Genomic DNA, 18,220 nt, shown 5'->3' with positions numbered 1-18,220 from the left:
GTCTGTCCTGAGGGAGTGTGGGGGCTGTCCACGGCGGTGCCGGTGTCCCACCCGGGGCTTCAGTGCCCGGAAGAGGCACAGCAGGCTCTGGAGGGGAGCACAGTGAGCGGACCTGACCGTCGGCTCTGGAGTGGAGCACGGGGCTCTGCAGGCCGGGCAGAGAGCCACACTCTCTGGCCGGGGGGTGGCTACTGTCACCGTGCGTGGCCCGGCCTCCCCAGCCCACAGTGGTGGTGGTGGGAGAGGTGAGTTCTACTAATTAGAAATGGTGTTTTCATTATTGTCATTTTAGGAAGTTTGGCACAAGCAACACTAGAACGACCTTGCAAGCCAGATATTTAAGAAGAGTTGGGGAGGGAATGAGATTCTAATCCATGTGAGAAGGAACCAGCTTCTGTAGCCAGCAGGCCGGCCACGGGGGGGGGGGGGGGGGGGGGGGGGGGGGGGCTGCGCGTGCGCACGGGGGCGGGGTCGAGTGGAGGGCACAGACAGGAGCCAGAGCCAGTGGGGGGCAGCGCACAACATTTATTGAACTCTGCCATGGTGCAGAGGCGCTTCCTGGCCAGCCACCCCGGAAGACGCCTGGGGGCCCACGCGTGCGCCCCAGCACGTGACGCGACGAGTCAGTGAGGTCAAGACTCCAGCACCCACGGCCTCGCCTGCACAGTGGGTTAGGACCCTGTCCTCCGTTCTCCTTCCCCGCAACAGAGGGAGCGCGCCCCTGCCCCCAGCGCAGGCCCGGTGGGCACGTGGGAGCGAGCACAGGCTTCGGGGAGCAGAGTCAGCACGGGGAGGGGGGACAGCTGGGAGGGAGCGAACCCGCTCAAAGCAACCACGGTCCTGGGAGAGACGGCTTGTGGGAAGTGCTGTCGGAATGTCAAACCAATTCTTTAACAGGTACACTGACACTAAGGGACAGTATTTCTAAAATGTCACAGATGGGAATGCCCCCAAAGCATTTAAAATAATTAACACTGCATGCCAATGCATGAACAGACGAGCATAAATTAATTCCCAGAGAGGTATCGGGGACAGAGCCTGGAGCTGACACAGAGAGAATATAGATTTGCTCTGTTGGTGTGTATGTCTACGGCATATAACTTTCGTTAGTAAAGAAAACCTCTATTTATATTTGCGACGCAGGGCAGGTGGGCGGTCTGTACAGAGTGTGCGAGCCGGGTGGAGGTCAGGTTCACGGAGCGGAGGCCGAAGGGCAGGATTAGAGTGCGCCCATCCCAGTGACCTCAGACGTCAGCCTGGAAGACACAGAAGCACAGAGGAGACAGGTCACAATGTTCTCATAAAACGGCTCCAGAAGCGAAAGGCTCACCTCGTGTGTTTTTGTTTTTTTTAAGTTTATTTATCTTGGGAGAGAGAAAGGGAGCAGGGGAGGGAGAGAAGGAGTGGGAGAGAGGGAATCCCAAGCAGGTTCCGCGCTGTTAGCACAGAGCCCGACACGGGGCTCGAACCCACTCGAACCCACGCACCGTGAGATCATGACCTGAGCTGAAATCAAGAGTCAGACCCTCGGCCCACGGAGCCATCCAGGCGCTCAGCCCTGTGTGTTCTTATAGCCTTTGTGTCCGTCTCCCTCTTGGCTGTGACAGATGTGTGGCCATGACTGGAGACCAAAGCAGAGCAGAGGGAGGAGGACCCACCGGCGACCAGGTCGGCGGGGTCTGCCTTCCCTGTCACCACATCAGCGGAGTGACAATAACCCCATGGACAAGCACAGGCCACCACAACCATCTGTACGCAGCCGCTGCAGGAGGGGCACCGCGGAGTGGAGACCGCCTTCTGAGAGCCCAGACGTTCCGAGTTAAAGAGGAGGGTCCTGCCTCCCCGGGTGTGGTCACCCGTGCTCTCCGACACGCGCCTGGGCAGGGCAGCTGAGGTGAGCGTCCCAGCCCCAGGACCTCACCTGCCCCACGGCCTAACCTCTGACCCTCACACAGTCCCTGGATCCGCTGCTCAGCGGGGTCTGGGTGGCGGGGAAGGGGCGCGTGGGAGCAGAATGGCCCGGTACTGTGATCTCTGAAACCACATAACCGAATCAACCCAAGTGTGTGGCTGACCCCTGGCCTTCCCGGAAACGCTCCGGCCTGTAACGACCTAGCCCTGCACTGGAGACGCTCCATGGTGAACGGTCAGGTGTGAATGTGCAGAGGGGGTGTGGGGGCCCGAGTCAGTGTGGTGACTGTCTCCATCACGCCCGCCCCCACCCCCGGCCAGGAGAGAGAAGCCCTCAGAGGGGACAGGGGTCCGGGCTCCCACCAGGGCCCTCCAGTCCCCCTGAGCACCCTGTCTGCCAGCAACACGTTGGGCAGGGCCTTGTGAACACTCACCTGGCGTTGATGAGGTACTGGGCAAGGCTGATGTTGGCTGGGGTCCCCGTGATGGTGATCTGGCGCTCCGATGACCCTTCTGTGGCATTGGCGATTTTGATCTGAGCTCCAGACATCTGTCGAATTTCATTGATTTTGGTCCCTTGGCGTCCAATTATGCAGCCTATTAGCTAGAAAAAAGGACAGAGGACTTCCTTAGAGAAGGGCCCCCACCCCAGCTGAGTGTGCACAGGGCCCTGGGGAGGCCCCTGGACAGCCTAACCTTGGTCTGCGCCCCACTCCACGAACTCCAGGCTGCCGACGGCTGGGCCCTGCCTGGTGCCCCTGCTGCCACAGTCCTGACAGGTCCGCAGGCCGAGAGGCACCTGCTGTGTCACCTGCCCTGGTGTCCTTCAGGGCCTGGGCACCGGGGAGCACGCAGGTGCCAGCACCAGGGCCCTCTTGGCCGCGTCCTCGGCTGGAGAAGTGTTTGAAGCCAGTTTAAAGCTTGTTGCTGCCTAAACCTGTCTCTTGATGAGCCTGGGTGAAAGTCTGAGGACGCATCGGATGTTCCCTTTCCTTCCCACCGTGTGACCCGTTTAGGTGGGATGCAGTGACCTCTGGGCACTCTGGCCATCTGAAGGAGTAGTCAGTCATCATGAATCAAGCAGTCAGAAGGACCAGAGCCGGGGCCCCTTGGGACACAGAGGCAGCCACGCATGGGGCCGGACGGCAGCCTGGGGTCTAGACCAACTCTCTGTGGGGGCCCACCCTGCAGTGTGGGGGCAGTAGGGCCCCAGAGAGGCCTCCACAGGGGGGCAGCTGGCACCTCTTGGTGTTTACCAAGGGCAGAACGGGGCGCTGCCCTTAGCCAGGGGCCGCCAAGGGCAGCTCTGAGAGCACACACGGGCCGGGGCGGGCCCGGGGCAGCCCTGTGGGGAAGTCTTCTGTTCCAGCCTCAGAGCCGTCCGACGGAGGGGCTGGAGACGGTGTGGGACGGTGGGCGGGGAGGAAGCCCATTTACACACGACACACCTCAGCACCTAGGCAGTGACCGCAGCTCGTGGGGACACAGGTGCATCCCGACTCGCTCTCGTCCCTAAGGTGACCTGCAGCATCTCAGTTCTGCTCTCCTTTCTGGGGTTAGGTCGGCTGTCTCACCGCACCATCAGTCTCTCCAGACGTCCAGAGAGACGCATCTGCTCCAGAGCTGCCCGGCTTCCTCTACCTCCTGCCCCCATCTCCCGAGGCCTTGCCCCCACCCAGGCCCCGCCCACTGCACACCAGGCCCCACCCCTCGAGGTCTGTGAGAGTGACTTCCAGGGTCACCCTTCTGGATCTTTGACTTGTCCTTCCCCGGCCGCAGAGGAATCTTGAGAGCGGCTCCCCAGTGGGGCAGGCAGGTGACAGCTGGGCCTGTGGGCTGGCATGGGGGCAGCACCGGCCCCTGATGGAGGGAGCATGTGGGGCCAGTCCCCAGAAGATGCCAGTGCTCAGGAGGGCCCCTGGGCTTCCTCCCCTCCCATCCTCACACTTTGGCCACTAGCAGCCCAATCTCCCTTCTAGAACCTTCCCCCTTCAGTGCAAGTAGCCCCAGCTGAGCTAAGAGCCTCCTGCAGAACCGGCTTGTTTTCTCCTCCAGTAAAGCCTATTTGAGGAAATGATCTCCTCTGTCTGGCACGAAGACCCGCGTTCTCTCAAATATCTTCCTCTTCCTATTTTCTTGCTGAAAACGTCCTGACGCCCAGCCCTTGATTCTTCCCGGGGGCCTCACACCTGAGGGGCCCTGAGCTCCCCTCTGCCGGGCTGGGGGCTCGGCCCCGAAGCCGCCCCTCACTCCTCACTCAGGTGGAACACATCCCTCTTCCAGACAACACTGAGAGCACGAGCGCTACCGACAGGGACATGGGGCTGAGTACATGGCTCTCGTGGCTGGTGGCTGTGTCCTCAGCAGCTAGAAAGGGGATGCGACAAGTAAGAGGCCTCCCTAATCTGGCGGGAGCAGCTTAGGGGCCCCGCACCTGGCCTCTCTGGGTCTCCTGACCCTGCGGGCACCCAGCCCACGCCCAGCCCTCTGCTCTCACCGTGAGCCCCAAGAGGAACCCAAAGGAAGGTGACAGAGATGCTTTCAAGTAACACGGTCCCTCCTAACTGCATCCAAAGCTGAACCCCAGAGGAACCGCTGTCTGAACCTTAGGTCTCTGGGTGATGTGGGTGGGGACCAGGGACAGGGCCCAAGTGTAGGGTAACCGCATGCACGGCGACAGCATGGGCCAAGTGAGTTCTGAAACAGGCAGTGAGCGCCTAAAGTGACACCAGCCCAAGGCCAATGATACCAAGGCCAGGGGAGTACAGGACCACCACCACAGGCAGCCCCACACACGGCTGCCGGCCCTGACCCCAACTGGGTCCCTGTGGCCTCGCCGGCAGGCGGCCACACTGTGGAACCTACGTGTGACTTAGGTCACTGCACGTGCCTGCCATCCAGAGGCTGTGGCGACACGTAGGTGTGGGCAGGACCTCCCTCTGCAGTCTAGCTTTGACCAGGGACGGAGATGTGCGGTATGGCAGGTGTGCACCTGGACATGGGCTCTGGGCACAGGTGCCTCCCCTGGGGGGGGGGGGTCGGGGCGGGGGGGCACGAGAAAGTCCCCAGCAGAGCTGTCACAAGGTCTCCTCCCAGGATGAGCCCCCTCAGAGCACGCGGATCCAAGAAGACACCCTCCCCCGGAGGAGGCTGGCAGCACGGCGCTGTGGGCAAGGTGGCACGTGTGTGCCCAGGATGCAGCCCGCTCTCCCAGAGAGCCTCATCCTGTCCCGTTTGCCCCCTGGGCTCATCTCTGCTTAGAAGGAAGGCCCGGACAAGAGGAAGGTGCCTGTCGTTAGCGCAATGGTTTCAGCAGCGGCTGGGAGGAGAAGCCCCACGGCAGAGAGTGGTCCCTACAGCTACCACGTGGGTGAAGACTGGGGGCTGCTCAAGGATCGTCACGCGGGAGGACGGAGCAGGGAGCCCCGGGAGCAGAAACACTCTCCCTTGGAGGACGCAGGAGCACGTCACCCATGAAGGCCCTGGGCCTGCGGCTGGCCACCAGGGCCCCGGCGAGGGGGTGTTTCCTGGGGGTGGGGGGCGGTCCCTTCCTCTGGCCCTATGCCTCACTCCTCTCCTGCCCTACTGCTCATCTCTGTCCACACTCACGAGGGACCATCCCCCTGAGGCCACGACTCCGTGCTTCTCTCAAGGAAGAGGCGGGACTTCCTGCCCAGCTGGTTCAAGGGGCAAAGCAGTGAAGGATCCTCAGGAAAGGCCTCAGTTCTAGGGTTGAGGAGGCCAAATGACAGGTGAGCTGGGAAGGCCACGTCGCCCACACGGCAGCCTCCTGTGCGGGCATGGACAGCTGTCCCTCCAGGACACGTGGCCCACACCTACCCCGGTGTCTTGGTTTGGGATCAGAGTCTGCATCTTTAGGATAATCCGAGGGTTCGGAGGACAAAGCGGGCAGGGCTGAGCATGTGGCTCAGCTGAGCCCTGGGTGGGAACAGGCAGTGGGCACCGAATACAGGCATCCAGACACACCCGGGGCACCCTGCTTGCGGGAACCCCAGGCCCCCTGGGGCCCGGGGTGCACGGGGCAGGTCCACTCCAGAGCATTCCTGGACCACCTGTTCCTTAAGGGCCAACCCTGAAGCAGGCTCTTTAGATGGGAGACTCGGGGGTCTTGGGCCTGTGGCCAGCTCTGGCATCTGAATCCTGAATAAAACCCCACCCCCCCTTTCCTGTCTAGTATCTCAGGGGTGTGACATCACATGCCGTCTGTGGACATCGTACCTAGCCGTGGGAAGGTGGGGAGTGGTCCCGGGCAGGGTGGGGGCGGGCGAGGGCTCAGGCATACTCACATCGTTGGGAATGGTGAGCTCGTGAGTACTGGCCGGGGGGCTGACGTCCAGACCTGGGCACACCAAGGGGACACGGTTAGCCTGGTAGCAGGTGGCTCATGTCAAGCCCAGCACCCGCCCACACGGCCCACACGGGCCCAGGCTCTGTGAGTGAGCTCAGTCCCAAACCGCAACCCACCGCTGGAGCCCCAGCTTCTCTCGAAACAAGGAAAAGAATGCCTGAGCGTGGGCACCTCGTGGTTTTACTCCTGTGCGTGATGGCTCGGGATGCCCTCACAGACTGCTGGGGGACCCGTGCCGAGCGGCTCTTTGCACGTGTGTGTGTGTGTGTGTGTGTGTGTGTCCCTGGGCTCTCGACCCCCTCTGCACCCCTGGTCGTGTGTGTGTGTGTGTGTGTGTGTGTGTGTGTGTGTGTCTGGGCTCTCGGCCCCCTCTGCACCCCTGGTCATGTGTGTGTGTGTGTGTGTGTGTGTGTGTGTGTGTGTGTCTGGGCTCTCGGGTGTGTGTGTGTGTGTGTGTGTGTGTGTGTGTGTCTGGGCTCTCGGCCCCCTCTGCACCCCTGGTCGTGTGTGTGTGTGTGTGTGTGTGTGTCTGGGCTCTCGGCCCCCTCTGCACCCCTGGTCGTGTGTGTGTGTGTGTGTGTGTCTGGGCTCTCGGCCCCCTCTGCACCCCTGGTCGTGTGTGTGTGTGTGTGCGTGTCTGGGCTCTCGGCCCCCTCTGCACCCCTGGTCATGTGTGTGTGTGTGTGTGTGTGTGTGTGTGTGTGTGTGTCTGGGCTCTCGGCCCCCTCTGCACCCCTGATCGTGTGTGTGTGTGTGTGTGTGTGTGTGTGTGTGTGTGTGTGGGTCTGGGCTCTCGGCCCCCTCTGCACCCCTGGTCATGTGTGTGTGTGTGTGTGTGTGTGTGTGTGTGTGTGTGTCTGGGCTCTCGGGTGTGTGTGTGTGTGTGTGTGTGTGTGTCTGGGCTCTCGGCCCCCTCTGCACCCCTGGTCGTGTGTGTGTGTGTGTGTGTGTGTGTGTGTGTGTGTGTGTGTCTGGGCTCTCGGCCCCCTCTGCACCCCTGGTCGTGTGTGTGTGTGTGTGTGTCTGGGCTCTTGGCCCCCTCTGCACCCCTGGTCGTGTGTGTGTGTGTGTGCGTGTCTGGGCTCTCGGCCCCCTCTGCACCCCTGGTCATGTGTGTGTGTGTGTGTGTGTGTGTGTGTGTGTGTGTGTGTCTGGGCTCTCGGCCCCCTCTGCACCCCTGATCGTGTGTGTGTGTGTGTGTGTGTGTGTGTGGGTCTGGGCTCTCGGCCCCCCTCTGCACCCCTGGTCGTGTGTGTGTGTGTGTGTGTGTGTGTGTGTGTCTGGGCTCTCGGCCCCCTCTGCACCCCTGATCGTGTGTGTGTGTGTGTGTGTGTGTGTGTGTGTGTGTGTGGGTCTGGGCTCTCGGCCCCCTCTGCACCCCTGGTCGTGTGTGTGTGTGTGTGTGTGTGTGTGTGTGTGTCTGGGCTCTTGGCCCCCTCTGCACCCCTGGTTGTGTGTGTGTGTGTGTGTGCGTGTCTGGGCTCTCGGCCCCCTCTGCACCCCTGGTCATGTGTGTGTGTGTGTGTGTGTGTGTGTGTGTGTGTGTGTGTGTCTGGGCTCTCGGCCCCCTCTGCACCCCTGATCGTGTGTGTGTGTGTGTGTGTGTGTGGGTCTGGGCTCTCGGCCCCCTCTGCACCCCTGGTCGTGTGTGTGTGTGTGTGTGTGTGTCTGGGCTCTTGGCCCCCTCTGCACCCCTGGTCGTGTGTGTGTGTGTGTGCGTGTCTGGGCTCTCGGCCCCCTCTGCACCCCTGGTCATGTGTGTGTGTGTGTGTGTGTGTGTGTGTGTGTGTGTGTGTCTGGGCTCTCGGCCCCCTCTGCACCCCTGATCGTGTGTGTGTGTGTGTGTGTGTGTGTGTGTGTGTGGGTCTGGGCTCTCGGCCCCCTCTGCACCCCTGGTCGTGTGTGTGTGTGTGTGTGTGTGTGTGTGTGTGTCTGGGCTCTCGGCCCCCTCTGCACCCCTGGTCGTGTGTGTGTGTGTGTGTGTGTGTGTGTGTGTCCCTGGGCTCTCGGCCCCCTCTGCACCCCTGGTCGTGTGTGTGTGTGTGTGTGTGTGTCTGGGCTCTCAGCCCCCTCTGCACCCCTGGTCGTGTGTGTGTGTGTGTGTGTGTGTGTGTGTGTGTGTCTGGGCTCTCGGCCCCCTCTGCACCCTTGGTCGTGTGTGTGTGTGTGTGTGTGTGTGTGTGTGTGTGTGTGTCTGGGCTCTCGGCCCCCTCTGCACCCCTGATCGTGTGTGTGTGTGTGTGTGTGTGTGTGTGGGTCTGGGCTCTCGGCCCCCTCTGCACCCCTGGTCGTGTGTGTGTGTGTGTGTGTGTGTGTGTGTGTGTCTGGGCTCTCGGCCCCCTCTGCACCCCTGGTCATGTGTGTGTGTGTGTGTGTGTGTCCCTGGGCTCTCGGCCCCCTCTGCACCCCTGGTCGTGTGTGTGTGTGTGTGTGTGTGTCTGGGCTCTCAGCCCCCTCTGCACCCCTGGTCGTGTGTGTGTGTGTGTGTGTGTGTGTGTGTGTGTGTGTGTGTGTCTGGGCTCTCGGCCCCCTCTGCACCCTTGGTCGTGTGTGTGTGTGTGTGTGTGTGTGTGTGTGTGTCTGGGCTCTCGGCCCCCTCTGCACCCCTGATTGTGTGTGTGTGTGTGTGTGTGTGTGTGTGTGTGTGGGTCTGGGCTCTCGGCCCCCTCTGCACCCCTGGTCGTGTGTGTGTGTGTGTGTGTGTGTGTGTGTGTGTGTCTGGGCTCTCGGCCCCCTCTGCACCCCTGGTCATGTGTGTGTGTGTGTGTGTGTGTGTGTGTGTGTGTGTCTGGGCTCTCGGGTGTGTGTGTGTGTGTGTGTGTGTGTGTGTGTCTGGGCTCTCGGCCCCCTCTGCACCCCTGGTCGTGTGTGTGTGTGTGTGTGTGTGTGTGTGTGTGTCCCTGGGCTCTCGGCCCCCTCTGCACCCCTGGTCGTGTGTGTGTGTGTGTGTGTGTGTCTGGGCTCTCAGCCCCCTCTGCACCCCTGGTCGTGTGTGTGTGTGTGTGTGTGTGTGTCTGGGCTCTCGGCCCCCTCTGCACCCTTGGTCGTGTGTGTGTGTGTGTGTGTGTGTGTGTGTGTCTGGGCTCTCAGCCCCCTCTGCACCCCTGGTCGTGTGTGTGTGTGTGTGTGTGTGTGTGTGTGTGTGGGTCTGGGCTCTCGGCCCCCTCTGCACCCCTGGTCGTGTGTGTGTGTGTGTGTGTGTGTGTGTCTGGGCTCTCGGGTGTGTGTGTGTGTGTGTGTGTGTGTGTGTGTGTCTGGGCTCTCGGCCCCCTCTGCACCCCTGGTCATGTGTGTGGTGTGTGTGTGTGTGTGTGTGTGTGTGTGTGTGTGTCCCTGGGCTCTCGGCCCCCTCTGCACCCCTGGTCGTGTGTGTGTGTGTGTGTGTGTGTGTGTGTGTGTGTGTGTGTCTGGGCTCTCAGCCCCCTCTGCACCCCTGGTCGTGTGTGTGTGTGTGCATGTGTGTGTGTGTGTGTGTGTGTGTGTCTGGGCTCTCGGCCCCCTCTGCACCCCTGGTCCAGCTGCCCCTAACTGCCTTCTGCCCCGAACTGCTCTGCGGCCCAGACAGCCCCGTGATGCAGCGGTGAGCCGACATCGGTGTTCTAAGTGCAGACACAGGCCTAGTTGGTCGCCAGGCCCCCAAGTTTTAGCTTTGCCAGTGTCAGCTCAGGGCCTGCCACATCAAAGACCACTTCTCAGACGACTCACAGGACAGGATCCGCTTTTGCTCTGGAAACAGGGTCAACAGAGCCCGTGCTGGGCAGGCTCCCTGCCCTCAGCACTTGTCTCCTTGTCTGGAGGCATCACAAGCACCAAGTCCACAGCGGACACCCCCCCTTCCTCCCGGCAGGCCCCACGCGCGTCCGAGCGCAGCCCAGACCCCGGAGTCTGTACACGCAGCCAACCGTCGCAGCCCGGCTGGTACCGTCAGAATATTCCAGAGCCCCAGACCTCTTGTCTCCCCGCTCCTGGCTCCTGCCTCTGTCCCTGCCCCTTGGTTTACTCTCCACGGGCCCAGAGGGTCCTAAGGACACACGGGTCAGATGCCTTCAAGACCGTCCCAGACCAGCCGGCGGGGTCCTGCCCCCACCACGGCCTCCTCCCCTCTTCCTGCATCTCCTATGGCACTCGTGTCCCCAACACCAGATGCACCGCGGTCCTCAGTCTCTGCCATGAGAGACCCTACCGGGGCCCGTCTTGCCTGGGCGGGGAAGGGGGGGGCGGTCAGTTGGCATGTCCTGAATGAACTAATTCATCCCAAATTGTCGTCTCCTTTTGCCAAATCAAGTTTCTGTTCTTTATCGCGTTCTTTTCACAAAGGCGCTTCCAGTACAATCACTTGGTTGTTCAAGCGTCTATACACATTCCATAAATAGTGACACCCAAAACGTCATTTAAGAGATTTCCTCAGTCCTGTCTGCATCCTTACAGGAACTCCTGAACAGCCTCATCTGGGTCGGACGTAACGACAAGAGTCCCATCGGTTCACCTTGGTATATTTTGATCCGGGGGAGGAAAGTATTAGACTTCTCTTTAAGAAGGTACTGAAATTAAGCTGGTGATTTGGAGACACATCTGCTCTTGTGCCTCAGCACCCCGTGCCCCAGCAGGGATCCTCTCTCACGATATGCTGACATTCCACGTGCTTGGATGAGTCAAACTTCGCCACGCGAGCCCGAGCTGGCTTTGGGAGCAGCGGTGACGTCGCCCCTTGTCACCACACATCCTACTCCACCGGCTGCCATGGTGGGACACGTGTGTGTGCACGCTCTCCCTGTGGGTCCCACGGGGCCTCGGGTGGGAGGTCATCACAGGGACCCCTTAAAGAGGTCGTGTGCACATGTGCCCCGTGTCCTTGGGGCCCGGAGGCGGTGCTGGGGGAGCCGTGACAGGGGAGGTGGGTGGCCGACGGGATGGGGGCCGTGGGTCCCGGGCGAGCCAGGCCCTTGAGTCCCAGCTGTCTCCGGAAGGCAGTCGCCGGGCAGCGGTACGAAATCCCATATAAACGACAGAGGGCTCGCAGGCACACGTGCGTTACCACCTAGATGTGCAACTCAGTGAGGGTCGGTATCTACATCCTGTAAAAGTTTGTCTCTAATTCCCATTCGCTAAATTCTGCATGAACTGAGTTAAAGGCTGCACCGCGATGGAACCCACGTGGGGCGCTCTGATCATCAGAGCCGGCGTCTCGCCCGGAGATGGCCCCAGAGCCCCAGGCGCACAGCTAGGCTCTGGGGCCCAGAACACACGGACGGGGTGACAGCAGGCTCGCGCCGGGAGCGCTGCCCTCCTGCATTCCCTTTCAGCTGGACACTTGCTCTTCTGCCCCGACCCTGAGCGGGACGGGGGGAGCGGGTGGCGCCTCACGGGGAGACCGCTCCGCCCGCCGCAAGCTCTCAAGTGGCTTCGCTCCCCACCCGCCCTGGGTACTGGGACCCGCAGACCCGTGTCTGCTCTGCCACAGCCTAGGCGCATCTTCACTCAGCCACAACGGGTGCAGACAGATCGGGCCCGGGGGCCTCTGCTCCCTGACGGCGGGCCGTGTCTCCTACAAAACGCGTCCCCGGAAAGCACACGTCATGGTAAATTCTTTCCGGCAGGCCCCCACGCGCCGTGCCACCCAGAGAATGTGTGGCAACGCAGACGGTGGCCCACCACGTGTGGGGCCTTCAGTGGCCATCAGAGACTCGGGACTGACCCACTTGGCGGACACGGAAGCTGTGAACTGCACGTGCAGGCCTGGCGCCGGCCGCTCGGGCTCTGTCCCCTGACGGCACTGGCCCCTCGCTGAGGCGCTCGCAGTCCCCGTGGCAGACGCGATCGGGCCTCCTCGCCCCTCCTCCCGCCAGGTCAGTGACCCGGAGCCCGAGCAGGGGCGGACGCACGGCCTTCTGGGCCTGCTCTCTCTCCGTTTAGTGTGCTTTTGTTTTACCTGACGACTGGCCCATCAGATTTTGAGCTTCTTCGGAGGAGTGTAAAGGCAGCTTTTCTCCTGGAGAGCAAAGAAGAAACAGATTTAATGTTTTGCCCTCAAGGAGATAAGCAAGGTCACTTCAACTAGGGAAGCTCAAAATCTGACTGGCGCATGCACGGCAGACCAGCATGTCCGTGTGTTGTCACCCACTCGGCCACCGAGGCGATGCCCTGCCGTCATCCGGGAGGAACGCACGCCCAGCTGGCCAGACAGTGCGGGCTAAGGCCCACCCCCGCCCCTGTGCCAAGTAGGGTGCCGATGGTGACCGCGCCCCGGGCCGGGGGCTGGCTCATCTCAGTTTTCCCCGGGGCAGGGCCGGGTGCCGTCCCGGGCAGGTGTCACTCCTGGGATGTGCACCGGCCTCCTGCAGAAGGGCATCCGTCTGCTCGTCTGAGCTCTTGCTCCTGGAGAACAGACTTCAGGGCTGGCCAAGTGGGTGGTGCGTCCAGCAGGAGGGACCTCCAGGACGCCTGTGTGCAGTGGAGAGCAGCATGGACCCGAGGGGGCAGACGGGACATCTCTTCCCAAGAAGGCCAGCCGTGAGGTGACTACCCTACCACAGGAGACACACGCAGACCTCCCCGCCCGGCCCTCTGCAACGTGCACACTGCTACGTGTCTACACTGCGCCCTTGGCATCCACAACTACAACTGTACCTGCTCTGCTCACCGCCCTGAATAAGACCGTTCAGAAAGAGAGTCCCCAGGTGAGAAGAGAGGAGGTCAGAAAGGGCAGCTGGGTACGTACCGGGGAAAGCGGGGTTGGTCTGTCCGAGGGGAGGAAAGGGGGTTTGCTGCATGGCCAGCTGGTGGAGCTTGGTCAACTGCTGGGGTAGGAGGGACACGAGAGCTAAGAAGATTATTGTCATCGAGCACAAGTCACACCAAATTAAAAAGGCAGTAACAGAACGTTGTACAAATAGATAGAGAGGGGCCATGCGGACACATGGCAGACGCAGAACTCAAGGACTTGGCCTGGGAAAACCAATGGGCCTCTGGGCGGCGCACCCGATTCCTTTCCTCTCCTCGACTCCCTGGCAGCTCACACAGGCCTGGCGGGCGGCGACCCCCAGCCCACAGCCAAGCGCCAGACGTCCAGCAGGATGTCCTCGGGCCTGCTCAGGCTCAGGGCCTGCACCGCACACTCTGGGCAACGCGCTCAGCTCCCAGCCTCCCCTGGACAGCAGGGCCCACGCAAACGTGTCCCGGCCCCGCTTCGGGCCGGCCCTGGACTCCGTTCTGGAGGCGAGGACGGGCCCTTCCCGGAGCCCCCGGAGGCCAGCAGGAGGGGGCCCTCGGGGAGGAGCCGGCGTCCCCAGTGCCACACAAGTGTGTCGGGGAGGCAGCAATGGTGCCCGAGGCGCAAACACCCGAGACACTCAAGAGCCTTCACAGACGGGCCTCGCGGTGATAGAGGAGCGGGTCGCCGGCAGCTAAGACAAACACCACGGGCCCCTTCCCACTGTGGGGAGGGTCACGGTGTCCCTGACGGCCCGCCCTGGAGAGCCCCTGCCCTGTCTGCCGTGCCCCGTGGCCGCAGTGGCGGGCACGGGGGCTCGCCGTGCGCGGGGCCGTGTGGTCCAGGCTCTTCCAGACCCCACAGGATGACGTACCGCGTGGACCCCAGCTACAGCTGGGGGCCCAGCCGTGACCGACCCGTGGCCTCCTGGTCGTCCCTTTCAGGTGGACCCCTCGCCGTGTGAGCTCCCGGGATGTGAGGCAGGCTCCTGCAGTGGAGGTGGCCACACCCGGCCCATCTTTCCCGGCCGGCTCCTGTGACCTTGCCATTAGAGTTTCTGTTCTCCTTCCCTTCCTGGAAAGGGGGAGTGCCTCGAAATGCAGCTTTCTGCCTGTCTTCTGGGGTGCTCCCTGACCTGTGGCGCTCGGGGTGGGCCCGCCCAGGGAGCACTGGCCACACCTCACTCAGTGGGGCCGCTCTGGGTGCAGGTATCATGCCCAGGGGTCCTGAGAAATAGGTCAGGGGATGTGGTGACCTGGGCTCAGATTCAGCTCTAAGAGTCCCTGACGAGGTGGTGCAGGTCAACGTTGTCCCTGGGACTGGGGGCTGACCCCGCCCCCGCTGCCCCGCCCTCCTGCCCAAGCCCTGACATCTCTGAGCCTGACGTGACCTGAGCAGCTCTGCACCGAAGCCCCCCGAGGAAGGTGTTGGAAGAACACACCCCGGAAATACCGTCACGGGACACCGCCGGAGTCACAAGGGACGAGAGGTGATGCATGGCCTGCACCGGCTGTGCCTGAGGCACAGGCAGGATGACCCTGCGGGGAAGGTGCCTGCAGAACACGCTGCAAGCAGCCTAGCGAAGCCTCCTCTTTCAGGGACGAGTAAGAAAGACAGCAAGTCCCTGCAGGCTGAGGAGGGGGTGACACCGTCCGTCCGTGGCTGAGGCGCCGCCCAGGGGCCGGACCGCAGACCGGTCCCATGAATCTGCCTCTAGCCGATGGGACCGGGAGCCGCGGGGCCGCGGGCCCTGTGCGCAGCAAGCATGGGCCACCGAGGACACCCGACAGGGGTGTGAACCCACTTCAAGGGGGAGTTGGAAACAGGGCTAAGGTTTCTCCACCAGGCAGTTAACTACGAGTTCCCAGGATGGAGGAGGAAACCACTTCTGGAGACGGCAAGCGGGAAGCTGGAGCACAGGTCGTGCACGTGGGGACACGGCGCACAGCGCGCTCTGACCACCGCTCGGATTTCGATGCAGACGCGGTGTTCACCTAGGAGAGCGGCCTGCCGTGTGACCGGACCCCTGGGGGCTTCAGCCCTTGGCCCAGGGGCGGCCCTGGTGCGACGAGGTCTGCTGGCACCTGCTGGGCTTGGGGAGCCCTGGCCGGGCTGCTCTGTGCCCCGCCCACAGCAGGGCCCTCTCCTATCTGTCCCGAGCCCCCGAGAGCACACAGCTGTGTGCCGGTCAGGACGGCAGTGGAGAGCGGGGCCCTGGAGGCGGAACCAGCCTGGGTTAGCCCCAGCACCGCCCAGCTCTGCGGAGTGGGCTCGGCGGGTCTCGATGTGCAGGATGGGGGAAGTGCCATCCCCAACGACCTGTGGCTTCCCTACCGGCCCGTCCACAGCTCCGTCACCCTGGCTGCTCCTCTGGTCTCTCCACGCCCCCCCCCCCCCCGGCAGGGAGGCAGATGGGGTGCACCAGGTGGGTGTGCTCCAGAGCCCGGCCGCCCGTGTTCTGGGCACAGCCTGGGCACGACCAGATGAATACTCCCCGAGGCCAGCCACGCCGATGCCGGAGAACGGCCGCCCCCAGGGGCTTCAGATGTCCCAGCCCTAATGTCTCTGGCTGCCATGCACGGGCTGCTTTTTATGGAGAAATGGCCACACCAACAGATGAGTCCCCTCCACCCACGCACGTGAATGTAAAGTGATGTCCTGGGGAGCCTGGACGGGCACACGGCAGTGCCTGGATAAACACTGGTACAGGGAGCGGGTGGGCAGAGAGGTGGACGGATGGCAGATGCCAGCTGGCCTCCCTCTGGTCTTAGCTCTGCCTTTAATCAGTCAAGCACTTCATCTCCTCGGAATACAATTTCTACACTTTCTAAGGCAAGAGCAGGAAAAGGGCTAGGGGGATTCCTGCTTTTTGAAGTATTTCTGCCATCAAAAAATAATCACTTTCAGTATTCACAAGGGCCTCCACGGGGCTGGGAGGGAAGAGGGGAGAAGGAAAGGGAGAGGGGGGCCAGGGTGTCGTGAAATGGACACCTCTCTGTTCCTTGCCTTTTCCAATGGATACTGGTTGGGACAGAGAAACAGACAAATACTAAATGCAGACAAAGGCTGAAATCCTACGTATCCATGAGACCACAACTCAGTGAGTTATCTCGAGTCGAATGCACCATGCAGCTACGTCACTTCTCGGAACAGCCCGCCATGGGGGCCTAGGCGGTGGTCACGTTTCCTCCCGTGAAATTGTGCGTCTTTTGCTCATTTTTCTACTGGGTTGATTTTTGCTGATTCACAAAAACTCCTTTTGTATTTCAGATACTAATCCTCTTTCAGCTGTTCTGCTGAAAAGATCATTTCCCCCACTCCCCTTTGGTGTCTTTAGGGAAACAGAATTTTAAAATTTTAATGTAGTGAAACTCATTAATATTTTCTTCATGGTTTGCTTTATGTTTTGCTTAAGACCGCTTTTCCTGACCTGAAAAAGAAAGGCATTCTCCTATATTTTCTTCTAAAGGTGCTATTCTCCTCTCTTGTGTTGACGTTCTTGACACATTAGTGTTTAAATTATTTTTCCCATGTGGATGACCCACTGTCCTGATATAGCCTGCTGGTCCAGTGTCTGTCCCTGTGCCCAAACCACTCTGTCTCCAGTCATTCGGCCTTACAGCAAGTCTCCGTATCTTCCGGGACTGCTCTCCCTAGCATACAGCCTCTTCATTAATATCTTGATGTTTCTTGGTCTTTGCTCTTGAACACAAATTTTAAAACAGCATCTTAAGTCCCTGTCAGGATTCTGATTGGAATTGTACTGCATTTGTACCTCGATTTGGGAAGAATTGACATTTTCTTTTATTTAAAAAAAACTTTTTTAAAGTAGGCCTCATGCCCAGCATGAAGCTGCAGTGACGGTCTTGAACTCCCGACCCCGAGATCAAGACCTGAGCTGAGATCAAGAGTCAGACACTCAACTGACTGAGCCACCCAGGTGCCCCGAGAATTGACATTTAAAGATACTTCACGTTCCTACCCGTGAACTTGGTATGCTTCTCCATGTATTTTGGCCTTTTGGTCTTCTTTAACTTTCAGTAAATACAAGGTTTTTTTTTCAAAGGTCACCTTTTAATTATTGATTTCAACTTAATTGCTTTGTGGTAAGAGAATAGAGCCTACAGGATTCCAAGTTTTTATAGAGGGTGGGGTTTTTTTTTTAATGGCATAATATGTGATCAAGTCTTACTAAGTTTCCATGACTTCCATGGCTGTTTAGGATTGTATAGAGTTCAATCTATGTCTCACCAGGCTCACCGACTGCACCATCAATACCTTCTGTATTCTTTATTGAAAGAGAGTTAGGTGAAGGCTCTACCTACAATGTCTGTCAAATTCCCTTTATGGTTTGCTAATTTTTTCTTTACATGTATTTGAAGATATGGTTAAGGCGTGTACAAATTATGAATTTATATCTTCTGGTGAACACGTAAGTGACTAAATATCAACTAAAGTTGACTTCTTTATCAACGTCTAAGTGACTAAATATAGCATTTGCCTTGACTCCCGCCCCCCCTGCCCCTGTCAAATTCCCTTTATGGTTTGCTAATTTTTTCTTTACATGTATTTGAAGATATGGTTAAGGCGTGTACAAATTATGAATTTATATCTTCTGGTGAACACGTAAGTGACTAAATATCAACTAAAGTTGACTTCTTTATCAACGTCTAAGTGACTAAATATAGCATTTGCCTTGACTCCCGCCCCCCCGCCCCTGACATTAATGTTGACATACAAGGTTTCTTTCAGTCAGTATTTTCTTAGAATAGCTTTTTCTCTTCTTTCAATATTTCTGGGTCCTTATTCTTTAGGTGTGTCTCCAGGGGAAGAAAACGCTATGCTTTTGTTTTTTTTTTCCCTGTTTTGTTAGCTTGTCTATTTGTTTGTTTTTTGTTCTGTTTTGCTTTTTAAGTCCGAGAACCTTATTTTTTAACTGGAACACTTTTACTTTGATCACAATTACACGTACGTATAGACTAATTTCTGCCGTTTTATTTTGCACTTGTAATTGCCCTGATCTTCTCAGGCTTCTTTCTCCTGTTTTTCATCCTTTTCTCCTTTTGTACTGGTTAATTTCTGCCATGCATTCTCCCTCTATACCTTTACAGGAGTTACAAAATTAAACTCTTTTCTGTCAGTGGTCACTTTCACATTTTAATACATACGTTTAAAGTCTAAACTCTTTGCCTCTTCTGGGATGACACGGTAAGCTACAGAAAGTTCTCATT

The 18,220-nt window shown here is 59.5% G+C and overlaps 1 protein-coding gene across 7 annotated transcripts in view; it reads right to left on the bottom strand.

Annotated features, from left to right (window-relative positions):
• Window positions 1-507: 507 nt before the first annotated feature.
• PCBP3 (poly(rC) binding protein 3) overlaps window positions 508-18,220 on the bottom strand; it is a 130,997-nt gene continuing 113,284 nt past the window's right edge. For 3 of the 7 annotated variants that reach the window (XM_032594800.1, XM_030329397.1, XM_030329393.1), the window contains 5 exons: window positions 12,999-13,077; window positions 12,210-12,269; window positions 6,219-6,271; window positions 2,346-2,515; window positions 508-1,256 (listed from right to left, as the gene is read on the bottom strand). In XM_032594800.1, the coding sequence (XP_032450691.1) occupies window positions 1,220-1,256; window positions 2,346-2,515; window positions 6,219-6,271; window positions 12,210-12,269; window positions 12,999-13,077 (399 nt within the window). In that variant the 3' untranslated portion in view covers window positions 508-1,219. The remainder of the gene's footprint in view (window positions 1,257-2,345; window positions 2,516-6,218; window positions 6,272-12,209; window positions 12,270-12,998; window positions 13,078-18,220) is intronic. The other 4 variants (XM_030329398.1, XM_030329394.1, XM_030329396.1 and 1 more) reach the window with 3 other exon arrangements.

The sequence above is a fragment of the Lynx canadensis genome, chromosome C2, assembly GCF_007474595.2.
Source record: "Lynx canadensis isolate LIC74 chromosome C2, mLynCan4.pri.v2, whole genome shotgun sequence".
NCBI classification, from domain to species: domain Eukaryota; kingdom Metazoa; phylum Chordata; class Mammalia; order Carnivora; family Felidae; genus Lynx; species Lynx canadensis.
The sequence above is the reverse complement of the archived record's forward strand: the minus strand, read 5'-3'. Positions and strand labels throughout refer to the sequence as shown.